Raw genomic sequence first — 17881 nt, 5'->3', positions numbered from 1 at the left:
CTTCTGTATCTTTCTCCTCTTTGCTGTGATAATTAACTAGTAAGAAGAGACTTAAGGACGGAGATTCTTCAGTCTTTATGGTTCTCACAAAAGGAAGGTTGTCCAAGCTTTTAGCAGATATCCAGAACTTCCCTTCTCAGGTCTAGGGTGTTCATTGGGATAATAACATTATTACATGTGTCAAGTTACTGTCTGCCGGACAAGCGCTGCTCATTTACTGTTGTGGTGCAGCTTATGGCTTCTTGATTGATGTACAGTGGGAAAGAGTACCATTTTTTGATTATGTTGTAGCTAATAGCACTAAAAAGTCTACTTGATGTATATGTCTGGCTAAATGACCAATTTATCTTTTGGGTGCATTTATCATTCCAGTTCCTCTGTAGTGCCTCAAGAGTAATTTTTTTGAGATTCTTACTGGAGATGATGGAAGTTGGACTTTTCCCTAATTCAGCCAAGATCTACTTGACTGCCACTTTACCCATTATTACCAGTTAGCGGGTTTTCAGGTTCTCTGACCACATGTGTTTTAAGATGTTCACAGCAGGGTCAGCTCTAAGGTCAGACCAAGGGTTTCATCCGGTCTTGAAAACCTGCAGAGATGGAGGCTGCGCAGCTGCTGTGGGCAGCCTGTGCCAGCGCTTGAGTATCCAGTCTGAACCTCTTATTTAAAATCACGCCTGTTGTCTCTTGTCCTCCTACCATGAAACAACGGTAAAGAGCCTGGCTCCATCTGCTCATTGACTTCCCCATGGGGACTGGAGAGCTGCTGTTAGGGCCCCCCCAAAGCCCTCTCTGCTTTCAGGCTGAACAAGCCCAGCTCCTCCTCACAGGGCAAGTGCTGCAGACCCTACATTTTGGTGACCTCTGCTGAAGTTGCTCCAGTTTGCCAATATCTTTCTTGTATTGGGGAATCCCAAACTGAATGCAGTGGTCTGGGTGCAGACTAATGAGAGCAGAGTGAAGGGGGCTGATCGCTTCCTTCAGTCTACTGGCTGTGCTGTTAATGCAGCCAAGGGTGGTGGTGTCCCTCTTTGCTGCCAGGGCACACTCTTTATTCACCTTCAGCTTGCTGCCTACCACAACCAGGAGTTCTTAGGTTTCACAAGCCTGTTTTGTTGCAAGGAGGTCTTCCATCTGAGGTGCAGGATCTTGCTTTTGTCCTTGTTAAATTTTTTAAGGCTTTTATGTTCACTCCTTCCTCCAGCCTGTCTAAGGGCAGCCCTGCCTTCCAATGTATCAACCGATCCATCCCTGTCCACCTCCCATTCCCACCCAATTTGGTGTCATTCACAAACTTTATGAGCAAATGCCCTTAAGCCGTACAGGTCTCAGGATAGATTTCTGCAATAGTCCACTTTTACTGGTCTCCGGGTAGACTACAACCCATTAACCACTACCTCTGAGCTCTGAGGATCCAATCCAGTTTTTTGTCCATCTAGTTGTCCAGGCATGTAGACCCTAATGTCCTAACTTCAATACAAGAATTTCATGGGAGACAGTGTCAAATGCCCTTCTAAAGTTGAGGTAAATGGTATCTACTACTTTTATATTTGCACTAATCAAATGATTTTATCACAGAAGGCAACAAGGTCAGTCAGACATGATTTACACTGTGGTATACCTATTGGTGACAACATGCTGACTGTCACAATCACTTTCTTCTTATTCCTGTGCCCAGGAATTTGTTTCAAGAGGACTTGCTTCTTGATTTTTTCAAGGACAGAAGTGAGATTGATTGGCCTGTAGTACCCCGGATTGTTCTTTTGATCTGAAGATGGGTGCAATATTCGCTTTCATCCATCTGGGGATTTCAAGTGATGACATTGATGGATTGACTGGCATGATTTTTAAAATCTGATAGCAGTTTTGCAAGGGCATGAGCCATTTCTTCTATCCTTGGATACAGTCTCTCTTATCCCATGGTCTCAGGTGGGGCTGAGTTCTTGCAGATAGTCACTGACTAGGTCGTCATCTGCTGATAGCTCTTCTCCTCCTTGAACTCTGCCTCTAAGCACAGAGGCATAGGAGACCTTGTCAATGAAGACTGAAGCAAAGAAGCCAATGAGTAACTCCGCTTTACCTGATTCTCTTATCGCTAAATCACCCACCCATTTCAGCAACAAGCCCACGCTTTTTTTATTTGTTCAGCCTTCGATTACTAATGTAACAGTAGAAGTCCTTTGTGTTGCCCATGGCGGTCTTGCAAGTCTCAGCTGGAGCTGAGCTTTGGCTTTCCTGACACCATCCCTACATGCCTAGGCAGTGTCTTTAAATTTCTCCTTCATAGTCTGTCCCTGCTTCTGCCTCCTGTGTGCTGCCTTTTTGCATTGGAGCTCATCCAGCCCAATATCTTGATACGTTTACTTGTCTTCCTGAGTATCAGGATGGACTGTTGGATCCCTTGGAGGATGCTGTCCTTTACTGGCCTGCCCACTGATGCTGACCCACAGGCTCTCACTCAGTCAGTCACTCGTCCCATAGAATAGCTCCATACATCTGAGCTGGTCCTTGGTAGAGATAGCATACCCCCTCCTTATCTTTTCTCCTTGTCTTTCCTGAAGTGTGTATCTGCTGTCCATTGCAGCGCTCCTGTTGTGTGAGCCATTCTACCACACCGAAGTTGCTCCAGCGATGTTGTAGCAATGTGACCGCACAAGGAGCTCTTATTTCCCCTGGTTTCCCAGGCTGCATGCATCTGTGCACATACACTAGAGGTGGACTCCTGCCTTTTTTTATACTTCCTTGAGATTTATCTTGTTTCCCTGCACTCTTTTCTTTCCATCCTTATATACCCCTTCCTCACTTAACTACAGGTTGTAGTCTCACTTTTCCAGTGTTCCTTAATGTAAAGCTTTTCTCATGGAACTTTGGAATTCTCATGGAATTTTTGGCAAAGATGCTTTCCCTCCACTTCGTCAGGTGAATCCCATCTCCCCCTAGCAGCGCTCAGCTGTCACAGAGGGTCCTGTGGTCACAGAAGCCAAATCCCTGTTGCTAATCCCAGTTGCAATACAAGGTGTTGATGTGCAAGATCCATCTGTTCCTCCTTAAGCCTTTCTTCTTTACTGGAGGCCACCTGCATCTCCATGACTTTGACCCTTTCCCCCTGAACCACGTTGCTTTTGATACACTCCAGGTCAATAAAAAAAACAATAACTGGAATGCTTCAGCTGATATGACACATACCGAACAGGAGGAGAGGAGGGGTGAGAGCACTCTCTCTGCGGACACTGGCTGGGGATGCTTTCTGGTCTCAAGTAACAAAGCACAAGTGTATCCATGGTTGTGTACTACACCCCTCACAGCATTGCCTCCTGATATATAACATTAGTTGCAATGAAGGCATGTCCTAAATGATTTTTCCATGAACCCTAACGGAAATGTGGTGGATAGAATCCATTTTTCCTTGATGACAATTAGGTGTCTTAAGCATAAGAGCACGCTTACTTTCTTTTTGTAATTCTGATTTAAGACAGTGCTTAAGCACAGGCAGCCTTATTGAACTTAAGTAGGAATTTCTGTTGAAATGTAATTTTCCCCTCTTATTTTTAGGTATATCAAATTACTGCGAAAGATACCGTGAAGGTATGAGACTTGTTCTGAACACCTTTGGACCAGTTCCAGAATTTTCAGGTGAAATTGCGCAGAAAATCAATCAGGTAAATACAGAGTTGATAAATGCAGCGCCATTCAGAACAAAGAACATTAGCTTTTATTTTAAACATTTTTACCATTTCAGTTTACTGCTAGAGGTATCTGTAGTCTGTGCGGTTTGTGTGAATGTGTATTTCACATTAAAAGATGAGTACAGAAGGCGTGTAAGTCCCTTTTAAAAGCACTTTGACGTACAGCAGGGGAAAGTGATCTAGCAGCTGAGTAACATTATTACTAGACAGAGGAGTCAACTGCTAACAACTATGGGTTATTGACATTAAATCCTCCACACAGTTTCTTACCACTTCTGTCTTGTGTCCTCTACAGCTGCACAGCTGCAAGCTTCCTTTCCTACATGACTTTTCTCCCTGTGTCTTCTTCCTACTCCACCTCCCTGCATAAACCCTGTAGCTTTTCCCCGCTTTTTCCCCGCTTTTTCCCCGCTTTTTCCCCGCTTTTTCCCCGCTTTTTCCCCGCTTTTTCCCCGCTTTTTCCCCGCTTTTTCCCCGCTTTTTCCCCGCTTTTTCCCCGCTTTTTCCCCGCTTTTTCCCCGCTTTTTCCCCGCTTTTTCCCCGCTTTTTCCCCGCTTTTTCCCCGCTTTTTCCCCGCTTTTTCCCCGCTTTTTCCCCGCTTTTTCCCCGCTTTTTCCCCGCTTTTTCCCCGCTTTTTCCCCGCTTTTTCCCCGCTTTTTCCCCGCTTTTTCCCCGCTTTTTCCCCGCTTTTTCCCCGCTTTTTCCCCGCTTTTTCCCCGCTTTTTCCCCGCTTTTTCCCCGCTTTTTCCCCGCTTTTTCCCCGCTTTTTCCCCGCTTTTTCCCCGCTTTTTCCCCGCTTTTTCCCCGCTTTTTCCCCGCTTTTTCCCCGCTTTTTCCCCGCTTTTTCCCCGCTTTTTCCCCGCTTTTTCCCCGCTTTTTCCCCGCTTTTTCCCCGCTTTTTCCCCGCTTTTTCCCCGCTTTTTCCCCGCTTTTTCCCCGCTTTTTCCCCGCTTTTTCCCCGCTTTTTCCCCGCTTTTTCCCCGCTTTTTCCCCGCTTTTTCCCCGCTTTTTCCCCGCTTTTTCCCCGCTTTTTCCCCGCTTTTTCCCCGCTTTTTCCCCGCTTTTTCCCCGCTTTTTCCCCGCTTTTTCCCCGCTTTTTCCCCGCTTTTTCCCCGCTTTTTCCCCGCTTTTTCCCCGCTTTTTCCCCGCTTTTTCCCCGCTTTTTCCCCGCTTTTTCCCCGCTTTTTCCCCGCCTTTTCCCCGCTTTTTCCCCGCTTTTTCCCCGCTTTTTCCCCGCTTTTTCCCCGCCTTTTCCCCGCCTTTTCCCCGCCTTTTCCCCGCCTTTTCCCCGCCTTTTCCCCGCCTTTTCCCCGCCTTTTCCCCGCCTTTTCCCCGCTTTTTCCCCGCTTTTTCCCCGCTTTTTCCCCGCTTTTTCCCCGCTTTTTCCCCGCTTTTTCCCCGCTTTTTCCCCGCTTTTTCCCCGCTTTTTCCCTGCTTTTTCCCCGCTTTTTCTATACTTTACAAACTAGAACTCCAGTCTGTAATGCATGCAAATACATGTTTAAGTTAAGCATGTGAGCAGTCTGGTAAGGTTACTTGCATAGTTAAAAATAAGATGTGTTTAAGTGCTATGCTGAATTGTGACCTAGTTCGTCTATTAACACTTCAAAGCCCACAATTTGTTTATACTCCCTATGTAGGCTATTTTGTATGACCGTAGGAATTAACTGAAGTATTGTAATTTCCTAACTCTGCCTTTTCATAGTTTTTTTACTTTTTTACTTTTTTTTTTTTTTTACTCTGCCTTTTTTACTGATTCACTAAAGAACACATGTATGTGTTGCATCATTCCTGATCATCTGTCAGAGATTAATTCCAAATTCGGAGGCAGTCTGTCTGGAAGATAGCATTGTTGTTCCTATTTATGTTAATACAATTTCAACATCAACTATCCTGAAAAGGAAAGAGATTCTTTTACTCTTAAATAACATAGACTACTTATAATAAGAATCAGTAATAATTGTGGAGTTATTCACAATCAGAAGCTTTTAATTTATATGAAACGGTTCAGGTTTCTTCAGAGAAAGCTGGATTCCACTTCAACATCTGTTTCTGTGTCTCTTTATCATCTTCAGTCTTCAATGCCAAAGATGGGCTTGCAAGAATCTCCTCCTAAGAGTAAAACATTAAACGTTTCTTATCTTACTCCTCTGTCCCTCTCCCTGATTTTTTTATGGAGTGACTGCAGCTTGCCAGTCATTGGTAGCAGGTCCAGGTTTTGCCCAGTTTCTCAACACTTGCCTTTTAAACCTAAGACCTCAGGTGATATTTTGGCAAAGATGACCTTGTGAACTCTGCCTGCACTCTGAAAACACCTTTTTTTCTTTGAAAGAAAAGCTGTTTCAATGTACTGTCTGGCCAGAGCTTACTACCTCTTCTCCTTTCAGTGATACATTTAAGTGGCACTCCTAAGACAACTTTGATTATGCACTCAGAAGTACTCTCCCTCCCCCCATTTTGTTTAAATATCATCTTCGCTTGCTGACTTGTTCCAACCTCTACCTTCATGTCCTCAAATAGTGCTGTACTTTCTCTCCCCCATATTCCAATAAACAAAACAATATATATAATTGTAATTCTTGGTTTGTTATGTGTCTTCCCCTGTCATTTTGATTATAACTGGCATGCTAAGACAAAATGTTTTTAATAAACATGGTATCCCTCATTACATTTATTAGGAGTGAGAAGAGAGGTCAGAGCTTTAAACACGTACAGGAATTTGGTTTAGAGTGCATTTTCAGCCATGTAAATGGCCAGGTTGCCTCTTCCTACTTAATAAAAGCTTATTATCAAAGAAACTAGGTGGTGACTCTGTGGGGCAAACTGAGAGAAGAGGCTGATGCTTTCTTGTTTCTGTGGGTGCCTTCATTGCCACGTTCAGGCCAACCTTCTCCAAGCGGAAGCACTCTTCTTGTATGAGGTTAGCTCATTTCCAGTCACCTATGTAAAGAATAAGTCACCTGTTGCTTATGATAGACTAAGTTACTGTTTGTGTGGATGGTTTCTTCGTCTGACACAGGGAAAGCAGGAAAACAATGCTGGTGAGAACCTTTTTACTCAGAACATGAGAGTTAATCATCTTAAATTTTCTGTTCCAGGCAATGTCTGAAAAAATTCCGGTTGTTCCTAAAGGCTTGGATGCCAGGAGAAAATGGAGAGATGACTGTCTCACTGGTCTTGCCAAACTGAAAAAACAAATGATATCTGACTGAGGTGCACTTTGTCTAACAGGAGAGACCATATGAAGAGCAAATCTTTATAAAAAATGGAAATTTTTGGTCATGCAGAACATGAGACTGAATGTGCAAACAATGATATGCACAGATGTAGAGACCAATGAAACATTTGGTCCAAATTTGTCGTGACATAGTTCACGAATAACTGGAAACAGTTACTAAAAAGTTGAGTTAAAATTTATCAAATTACTATATATATATGCATTAGATGTGTAAGCCTTAAGTAGCTTTAGCAATATTGTGCAGTGCTGGAACACAATCATGTTTTAAATAATGCATTTTTCAGCTTGCTTAGGAATTCAGCGCTTGAACAATATTTGCTTATTCAGGGATCTGAAATGGGCAGACATCAGCTGTTTGTCAATGGAGGAAATAAGCCCTCACCCGGCAATCACTGCAGCAGCAAGGTTAGCTTGGAAAGCACTGACGGTAGATAGGAGAAGGTTGTGTTGAGCAAAGCGTAGATTCGCTGGGTAGTGAGCTGAGATCTCACGGCAGTAAGGGTCACTTCAGCTTACATTTGTTCCACAACGTAGGGGAAAGAATTACTCCTTTCCCTCCCTTTGGCACTTCTGTACCTGTATGATGATTTAAGTGTGAGTAAATAGAGCGGAATTCCCTCCTCATCCCCTGCTTCTGGTTCTCTAAGACTTACCAAAGGGCTACTTAGTCTTTAAGAACCATGCACTTGATTACCCCATGGCTTTGCCCCAGCTTGTCAGATGTTTGGTGCTGGCCTTTGGCACTGCTGTGTAAATATGTGCCCCATTTTAAGACTTGCTTATGAGAAATAAGAGATTTTGATTTCATAGCTAGTTTGGGACACAGTATGGTGTAGTGGATCAGTCTGGGCTTTCTCCCAAGCTATTCCGTGACCATCTGAGTGATCCTGGGAAGCCAGTTCATCTCTCTGTTGCCGTGTCTATTTTGTACGTTATCTGAAGCAGAGACTGCTTTAGAACTCAGCTGTAGTGAATGTAACAGCTGTAACTGAAGGGACTCCAGGTATCTGCTGGTTTGCTCCCCTAAGGAGCAAGTGATACAAAAAGCCTCTTTCCGAGCGGGAAAGATACAGTGGCTTACATGTAGCATTTATACTTTACTGCCGCCCTTCCTACAGGAGACAACATCTCCTCCATGGATAAGGATGCAGCATACACCTGGAAGTGCTGCAATGGCATGTGTTGGTCCACAGCAGACAAAGTGTTATTATGAAAGTACATACTCTGTAATATAGTTGAACTTTGATCTTAGCTGGAGCCTTGGGGCATTATTGTTATGCAGCCAGTAAGCGTAACTTGAAACAGTGCATTGCATGCAGCCTGCTTGAGTTTCATTTCTGAATTTGTGCTAACTGGTCATGTAACTGAAGTTACAGCACAGATGCAGAAATTTTAAGCTGTCACTTTGCTAATGTTCTTGTGTTTTGCAGAGCATGCAGCATATAAACAGGTTGCTGAAACTTAATTAGTTACCATTTTGAGCTGAGCAGCAGAAATATCTGCCTGAACATACCAATACCACTTGTTTCTGCTGAAGTCACAGTAGAAGAGACCTGAGGTAAATTGTATCACTTGATGCAAGTGGTGGGCCAAGAACACATCTCTGAATGTGAAACATAGGACGGGTGGCATAATGCAGAGGTTTTCCTGTGCTGCTTTATAATCAGTGGAGAGAAAGGAGAAATTGTAAGATCAATCCATTTTATCCCAATATAGACTTAAAATTGGCAAGTTTCTTCTATTGCTTTTTATTGCCACAGCGACTCACTCAGCCTGCATTTAGACATCTGAAGCTGGGGAGGTCAGTCCTCACTCCTGATGGCTTAAGTAATAGTAAATTAATTATGGGGCTGATTTCCTCATTTTATGTATGTTTTTGTATTTCAGACAAGGCCATAGAAGGTTCCAGTTGCTTTCAAGATGAGACCTGTTTTTCTATGAGCATATGACACTGTCATAACTAATTAGCTTGCATTGCTTCTGTTTATTCTGAAATATTTTAAAACTTGATCATGTCATCATATATTTGCCTCTGTCTTTAGTGTTTGCTTATGAATAAAGTATTTTAATGAGGAAAATATTAACTTCTGTGCTGCAGTGTGATACTGTGTAGTGGTAGCACTACATAATGTGTCTTTAGAAGCCAGTGCCTTGGTATAATAATTTCTGGAAGTCAGTGGGAGTAAATAGACAGGAAATGATGTATACTCTCATATAGTCCATGTGTTGGGGACCAGTTGATGCAGATGTGGGGCCCTGACATGAGGGAATGGCTTTCTGTGGGGGGAGAAGCACTCTGGGGAGTGCCAGAGCACTTCTGTGCAGTGGGCAGCTCGTCTGCAGGGTCTGGCATACAGCAAAACTCGCCTTGAAGCATCAGTTCCCACCCAGTTTCACAGTTACAAGTTGGGGGAAATGTTTGACAAAATTGTATTTTAGCTGACATTTGCTTAGGATTTGAAGCACACAGAACTACTAGTTGGTAAATGCAACAAAAACTGGAAAGCATTAGGAAAAGGTAGCTAAAGGAATGAGATGAGCTGTCCTTATCCCAGGGACATGTACCCTTTACCTGTACCCCCTGTACAATTAATCCCCCTTTACTCATCAGTTGTTAGACTGTGCCTGAATCCTGTGCCCAGCTTGGCGCTCCCAGTACAAGAAAGACATTGGACAAATGGTAGGGGAGGCCCCCGAGATTTTGGGGCTGGAGCACTGGTCTGGTGAGCAGAGGCTGGTAAAGCTGGGCTTGTCCAGCCTGGAGCAGAGACAGCTTCAGGGGGACCTACCAGCTGCCCCCAGTGCCTGTGGGCAGGTCATGGAGGAGACAGAGCTGGGCCCTCTAAATTGGGGCTGGGTGTGAAGATGGAGACAATGGATATAAGTTGAAACACAAGAGTTTCATCCTGGATGTAAGGAGACCTGTTTTCCCCCATGAGGATAGTCAGGCAGAGGCCCAGGTTGTCCACAGAGGTGGTGCAGTCTCCATCCTTGGAGGTTTTTGAGTCCTGGCCAGATGAAGCCCTGAGTGGTCTGGGCTGACCTGTGAGCAAGAGGTTCCACCAGAGACCTCCTGTGCTCCCTCCCGGCCTGCATTAGCCTGATTCCAAGTTTGTTTTATTTTGCTCTATTTTGTATCATCAGAAATGTTGCTCTGGCTTAATTAACTCCAAAGAATGTATATAGATTAGTTCAAATTGTCACATCCATTGAGAGGACTTTATCCTAAATTTCATTTATGATTTAGGTTAAAGTGTGAATGGGTGCAAATAAATCTGCATTCAGGTTTTCCATGCGTTTTCCTGGACAGATTATTGTAATATCATTAAATTGTCACAACTTTTTGCATATTAAGAATTCCTTACAGAAAAGTCTGAGCCATCAAAAATCCCATGTTGCTGGTCCCCAGGGGCCACCCCTCTTGGTGATGGATAAACGCTGCATTCACCTGGTGCAGCATCTCCACTGCTCGGGGCTGCTGGCAGGAGCAGGGTTTGCCAGGAGGGGAGGGTTTCTCTCTCTCACTCACTCCCTTTTCACTTTTTTCCTTTACTTCTCCCTCTTGGTTCTCAGCTTCTCATAGTAGTCCATCACTAACTTCTTCCAGGATGTCTAGCTGACAATGTAGACAGAACTGCTAATAGGTTTGCTAATTGGACAGTGAAGAATCCCTTCCAGGCAGCAACTTGTCAGAGCTGAACTGCTTGTAAGATACAAATTCCAATTCTGTTGAATTAATTGGTTTAAATATTTTCTTCAAACTTCTGTTAATCCTTTTATCCCGTTATGTTTTTTCCTCAAGTGCAATAGACTTTCTTATGATAGACTGTACCTGGTATTTTACAAGGACTCTTTTGAAATCAACACTAGCAGTCATACGGAGTTGCAGAAATACCGCAGATATGGTCAAATATTTGTTTTGTTTGATTGTAAGCAGACGAAGCAATAGTTGCTTGAATATTCAAGCAACTATTTTATGGTAAACTATGAGATATTTTGGCATAATTGATCTTTTTTCTTTTTAACACAACTGTGTGTTTTAAAATCCTGTATTATTTTTAATCAGGTTGCACCTATAGAATTTTCTAAATCTGTCTTTGTTGCACTGTGGTTTTCTTTGTTTTACCGATTTGATATTTATTGTTTTCCTTATTATGTGTACTTTACTATTAGTTACTGCTGCTTATTGGAAGCGGAGTCCAATGTGTTCATACCAAAGCCTTTGATTTAATGCTAGTGGAAATTAAGCCACCTATTACGTGCAGGATAAGGAAGAAAGTGCAGATGCGGGGAAATACTCACTGCTTCACTGAGGGAAGTGCAGCATCTGTTTCCTAAATCTCTGAGTGTAATGGAAGTAGTTTGCAGCTTGCAAAGCAACCGTGTGAGTTTGCTTTCCCTATTCTGTAGTTATTCTTCTGTTCAGTCGTGATAATAGTTAGAAAGTTAAAATATATTTGATGATTGCCATATTATTTAATTGGACTGGTATTAAAAAGTTGTGTTATCCTATCTATACCACCTTCTGGGCAAAAAATTATCTGTGCTTCATTTCGGAAGCAGGATAGTGCTTCTGGTGCTTGTTACAAAAACTGAAAAAATCATTTTGAGACAAAGTGATGCCATTATTAGTCTCAGTTTCTCAAAAGAAAGGTGAGATATGCTTCCAGTGCCTATATAGTTCCGTGTCAGGATTGTATTGCCATAGTATGGAGTTACAGAAGGTCTTTGACCACGTGTAACTGTGGTACCCTTGCAGAGACGGGAGCCCTCCATGAGAAGGGGGCTTCAGAACGTTATTCAGAGATCAGTGGTGCTGCAGCTTAGCGCATAGTGCTTAGAGAGAGTTATCCATTGACTGGTATTTCTTACAGTTCATTTTTCAGGTAGAACTTTCTTCTCTGGTCTGAGTTTTTTCTTTTGTTGTACAACTTCAATTTGGAAGAGTCATTTGACCATCCAAAGCAAGCTAATATTTGTATATGAATAATGGTAAATACAAATTTTTATAACAAGGAATAGCAGAGAGACAGGACTTAAATCTGGTGTATTCATTTGAATGTGTACATTTAATCATACAAAAGCAATATTCAAATGACAAGATTTAGCTGCCTATCTTAATATTCACAAAGATGTAGATGCTACTTACAACACGTGCTAGGAACATAACCACTAGCAAAGGTTGATTCCTCACCACTATGTCCGTACAGAGCTATCCATTGGGAAGAGTGGGTATCTGCGTCCTCCGCTGCTGCGTGTGATGCCATAGGGCACAGAGCCATGGCTACGCAGACCTCTCGCTTCTTTTATAATCGCAAGGTCAGAAAAGTAACTAGCAATTTAAATAGCAAATGCCATTGTATCAGTAGTTTAATAAGAATTGGGGAAAAAAGGTGCTTGAGTGCCCTTTTGAGGCAAAACAGGGCAACCTTGAACGTTTGACCCCCCTGAATTTGCTCCGAAGCTCCCGTTTGCACATACTGATAGGTGGTTGTGAAACGCTCGGAGGATGGTTTCAGCTGGCTCCAGCTGCAAGCCAGCTACCAGTGAAGCCATGGACAAATGCAGCTGGACTAGCATTTTTTTTGTGTACAACTCATCAAAAATTGGTCCAGTGTCCTCCTGGCTGTGAGGAAAAGCCTGCACTGCTCCTGTGGGAGCTGAGTTAATTTTGAGGAGAGCTGTTGGTAAGGCACTGTTTCCACAAAATTGGACTTTTGAAATACATCCAACCACTTTGTTTTCTAGTTTGCTAGAAAACACCGTGACTTACTTTCTTAATGTATATTCGGAGTAACGCTCCATGGGGTTCCACATCCTTCAGCATTTCCCCTTCTGTCTCTGACAATTTTTGTTCCTGCAGTGAGGATGGATTGCCCTTCACCAAACACTGAAATGGAGGGACAGTTGGAATCAAATGGCACTTAGCGTGCATGAGATTTCTTCTTGGAACCTGAGTGTGAAATGGAGATTTTAATGTGGGGCTTTGTAGACTTCTTCGAGCCGCTTAGTTTTCAGACCTGTGTTTGTGAGAATCAGGGATGTATAAGATGTGGAATCATCCAGAAACTTGTTTTCCTGTATCTATGAGTAAAATGTAGTCTCACATGGAAGAGTCAAGAGCCCATACTTGCATGTGGGTATAGGAGAGCTTTGTGCAGAAGCTGAACTTACTTTTTAAAAAGATTCTGTAAAATAGAGCTGAAATCTGCCCTAAAATGGATGTTTGATTTGTTTAGCTTAAGCCTAGATGATGACTACTGTTACAGTATTAACGTACTGCCCAAGGCCTCCATAAGGGTCCAACACCTCTGTGTCAGCACAACAGAGATGTTTTCCAAAAAAAACCCATTAAAAAGCCTCTGTAATTTAAAACATTGTGAAAACCTTCCTTTGCATTTGTGATGTGTTTAAACTTTAACATCAGGTCTTGCACTAATTTTGCCCAATATCATAACATTACATACCTTCCATATGGAGCCATGATTGCTTGTTCTTGGTCTGCTTAAACAGATAATACTCCTAAGGAATACAATGGAGGCATTTTTTGCAGCCCTGGGAGAAAGTGATGAGGCTGAAAAATCCTCGCTGTCACTCTAAAACTATTAAAGAAATGAGGTGGTCGTTTAGCCAGGAGTTCCCAGGAACTGCCTTGATGCAACTGGTTCTTCTGAAAGAGAAATCTTTATTTTTGTGGGAGCTTTTTTCCCCCCTTCTCTTGCCCAATAACAACTTATGTATAAATTAAAACCGGCACTACCAGTGGAAATGGTTTACCATTGCCTTGTGCTTCACTCCAGCAGCTACCTCAGTAACACCTTGGGAATTTCCATGCAGCACAGACAAGTTCACAACGTGCGCATTGCTCCTGCATGCACCAGCAACAGCACTTGTATAGCAAATCTACCGGTCAGCTTTACTCCCAGATGTGTTGCTGTGGAGCCTGTATTTTCTTTTTAGGCTCTACTTAAAAAAGTTAATAGTTAATCTGTCTATTGAGTTCTTAGTAGTAATATAGAAAGTATTTCCGTGCAGTTAAAAACGAATTACTGGAATTACCCGCTATAACACAAGGGCGGCAGACCAAGAAGTGCGGGGCTTTCCACATTCCAGAGCACCTTAGGACCACAAAAACAGATTTTCTGGTATTACTCAGCAACAACATTTCAAACCCGTGCAGTAATGGAAAGATGTAATTGTGCCATTTCAAACATACGGAATAGTGGGAATAGCGAATTGCATAACCAGGCAATTGAAATAAATGGGCTGTGTCCATGCCTGATCTGTATCGTATAAAAGCTTATGGAGTAGAATGAAGTCGCATTGTGTCATTCTGTAAACCTGAAACTTTTCTTGCATTTGCTTTTGGTTTTCCTTTTTTAGGAAGAAAAGTTAATTACAAACATCATCTGCCCCCTATCAAAGTCTGTATCATTGCATACTAAAGGGTGATTAGAGAAGTCTGATCTATTTTTAAAGTCTGACTGTGGCTTCAATTGCTGAAAGAGACAACATCATACTTCTCTAGTCTGTCATTTACAAAACAAAAGCTATTAAAGCTAAGGATATGACAGCAGAGAAAAATACAAATTTTATAACAAGGTGCAGGTATTACATTGTGACAAATAAAAATACATTTCATTAAGTAATAAACTGAGCTTATGTTTTAATCTAATCTTAGTATCTGAATAGTTTATTATAAGGAAAACCATTAGATAGGGATTAATGCAGTCATATTTAATCATCAGTAAAAGTGAGGCACATGTTTGTGGCCAGTACACCGTGTGAACAGTGCTTACCGTGTCTGCATATAGCTGTTGGTTTCAAGCCTCCTCTTAAAAAAATTACAGTCCGGACTCCTCTGTAGAGTGCTACCTCGGGAAAGTGCTGCTCTACCGTCTCATTGCATTTACTGCCATAAAACCTGCTGTGACAACTGCCCGGACAGTTGTCACTGACTGTAGCCTCAAGTAATTACTGCCACATCCACCCTGTTGGCAGTCCTGTCTGCATGCACATGCAGAGCAAAGGAAAGTGTGATTTTCAGCTGCCGTCTCTCCTGTAACCTGCCGAGTTTCTTGAATGTCAACAGGAGAACTTCCCTCTGACGCCCAGCTCCTGGCCGTCCTAAGTGCAGGTCAGTAAATAGGCAGCGTGGGTAGCCTTGCCCACAGTCCCGGGTTTTGTTCCATGTCTTAGGCCAGATCGATATCCTGCCTGGCTTGCTGCCCTGTTTCTGTAGCAGAGGAGTTTGGGTTGTAACGGTTAAATAGGCCAGTCAGCCCTGCTCATGGGAAGCCCGGCCACAGCCTGTTGCATAGCTAGAAATGGATGTTAACAGTTCCTCCTCATTCACCTGTCTTCCAGGCTAACAAGCTTGGCCTATTCACCTGTAAAATTATTTTTTTGCTTCCAAGATAATTTATCTGCAAAAGCTGAGCGAGGTCCATCTGCCCTAGCGCTGTGCTGGGCCAGGTTCTCTGTTCCATGATCCCTGCAGCTGCTTTTCTCATTTTCCCTAATGCAGGTTACTGCCAGCTGCCACCATCTGATGGCATTACTTCAGTGTGAGGAAAGCTTGAGAACTTGCCCCATGAGACAAATACTCAGCAGCAGCGTGTGGCTCTTTTGCCAAGATGTCTGTAGTTGTAGGACCTTCTTCAGCTGGTCACATCAAAGGCTCAGAAACCTATATTAAAAGGCAGAGGTGATCATCACTGGATGTTAGATCCTACAAGAAGGGCTTGAATATGACCATGGTCATGAATTATGAGTAATATGGCACAAACAACAGAGGTAATTTGGAAGCTGCCTAATTAAGGCAGTGCTGAGAGACTCCTGGAATTATACGTGATCACCTTATTTATAGTAGGAAAGCACAAAGACCAGAACTGAATAAAGCTCAGCTGCCATAGGAAGGCTGGTTTGCTCTGCATGAAGTCCATAGCTGTCTCCTACTTTTGGTAACGGTGAGAGTATTTTCAGTGGTGGTACTGGAACTGTGTTACTGTGGTTGCTTCTCGTAACTCTTCCTTTTTGGGTACTTTTTCACAAGAAGTCTCTGTGAGGGAGGCAGGACCTTGTATTTTCCAGCCCTGTTTAAATACATGATTCTTTGTGTGATTTCCAAGCTAATGTAGCCATATGGTTATATATTGCACTTTGTTAGCTTTATTCTTTTTCCTTATTTTTACACATTCCTTTGAATTGTCCATTTGCCATTTACCATCCACCTCTGTTTCCATATTAGTCTCTTTTGATGAGCCTTTTCTTTATTATTGGTGTTTCTCAGCTGCTTGAGGAGATCATCTTTCATTTCAAAGCTACACATGGGGATTAATTGCTACCAACCTCCCACTCCAGCTTCGAGATGCAAATTGAGTTTGTGGCAACTACTGTTACTTTGCTCAGCAGATGGGTTCCAAACACCAGTCTCTGGTCACCTGGACCCTGCTTGATCATGGCTGATGTCTCAAGGGCCTGTTGCAGCCATTCCCCAGCGGAACACTGCGGTTCCCCAGGCACAGCCCAGCTGCCCATTGGCAGTAACTCCTCTGACTCGCCTTCCTCCTAGGAGAGCGCCGTGTGCTGCTGGCAGTGGAGAGCCAAACGCAGCCTTTTCCTAATCCTCCCTGTTGACAGTGATGTTTGGCTTCTCCGATTTAATCTCGTATGCTCCAAGCTGCTCCCCGTTTTATGGCTGACTCAGTATTTATCTGTTGACTCGGTGCCTGCTGAGATCATTGGTGATCAACTGCTCTGTGAGCCTTAGAACAAAGTTATTGGCAGAAGGCCTTTTTATACCACAGGGGTTTTATATTTGGACCTACAAGTCACAGGGTGGTAGAAGTAGGACCTTGGTGGTGAGCATGGTCCCTGTAATGGGAGACATTATGTCCCTTTTTTAGGCTTCCAGGCCAGCTCCTCCACACCCCAGCTTCTGTTGTTTGCCTTTTCCACTCTTTATGCCCTTCCTGAGCAGCAGAGACCCCCACCACAGGCATGTTTTCTGTGGTACATCTTAACGATTTCCCCTGGAGAAAAGTATTTTTAGAAAATCTGCAACACCTGTTCCGCTTCTGTATTCCTTTTGTGGGGAAATTATAAAATACTTAAAACATGCTTCTAGTTTTGCAAGTCTTTTTCTTGGTCTGGATATAGAACCAGCTACAGTCGCACAAACTCCATCCTTGGTTAAAGTCCCCAGCTTGCATACCTGAGAAAACCACAGTAGCTGGGTGGAGAAAGTACAGTCTCCGCAACTAAATCGCAAGCTGATTTAATTAGGACAGATTTATTAGGGAGACTTTTATGACAGTTTTCACCTTTGGCAATAATCTAATAGGCAGCACAGCAGAGAGCATGGGGCTGAATAAAACCCGGAGCACAGCCTGGGATGGAGGGAGGCTGCAGTGGGTCATCCTCAGGTCCATGTCAGCATCTCTCTTCCCTGCCCAGGAAGATGGGCAATGGTCCTGGCCCACTTCTGCTGTTTCTTTCCAGCATTTGTTCATACACGGTGTGCTTTCCCCTAGCAGCCTTTTTTTTTTTTCATTAGTGGCCTTATACAGTTCCTGCTGTATACAAAGATGTACCCCATCTTTTTTTTTTTTTTTTTTTAATTGATGCCTGTTTGGGGGTCCTTTACAGTCTCCTTAGTTTTTCAGCTGCCCACTCACTGCTCAACTGTACCTTTGCATTCCTGTTTTTCCCCTTGGTGCAGCTCTCAGTGGAAGCTGGCAGCTGTCTGGGTCATCTGCCCTCCCAGAGGACGCAAGTTGGAGACGGCAGAGAGAACTGCTGCAAGGGCTACACGGGGGCCTGATCTGAGGGTGACACCTCAGCAGAAGCTGTTAGTTAAGTCATGGTCTCAGCCCTGAGCATGGCAAGTTATAAAAGCCTGACTGGGAACTGAACCCCTGTTGCCCTAAGACAGCAATAAACTAAGTATATTTAT

General features: G+C 43.2%; 1 protein-coding gene across 3 annotated transcripts in view; it reads left to right on the top strand.

The window, feature by feature from the left end:
• The window catches only part of CRYL1 (crystallin lambda 1), a 62151-nt gene extending 53143 nt beyond the window's left edge, over positions 1-9008 (top strand). For all 3 annotated transcript variants that reach the window (XM_080374625.1, XM_080374624.1, XM_080374623.1), the window contains 2 exons: positions 3553-3659; positions 6785-9008. In XM_080374625.1, the coding sequence (XP_080230751.1) occupies positions 3553-3659; positions 6785-6898 (221 nt within the window). In that variant the 3' untranslated portion in view covers positions 6899-9008. The remainder of the gene's footprint in view (positions 1-3552; positions 3660-6784) is intronic.
• Positions 9009-17881: the final 8873 nt, after the last annotated feature.

This window comes from Falco punctatus (assembly GCF_963210335.1).
Source record: "Falco punctatus genome assembly, chromosome: 2".
NCBI classification, from domain to species: Eukaryota; Metazoa; Chordata; class Aves; order Falconiformes; family Falconidae; genus Falco; species Falco punctatus.
The sequence above is the reverse complement of the archived record's forward strand: the minus strand, read 5'-3'. Positions and strand labels throughout refer to the sequence as shown.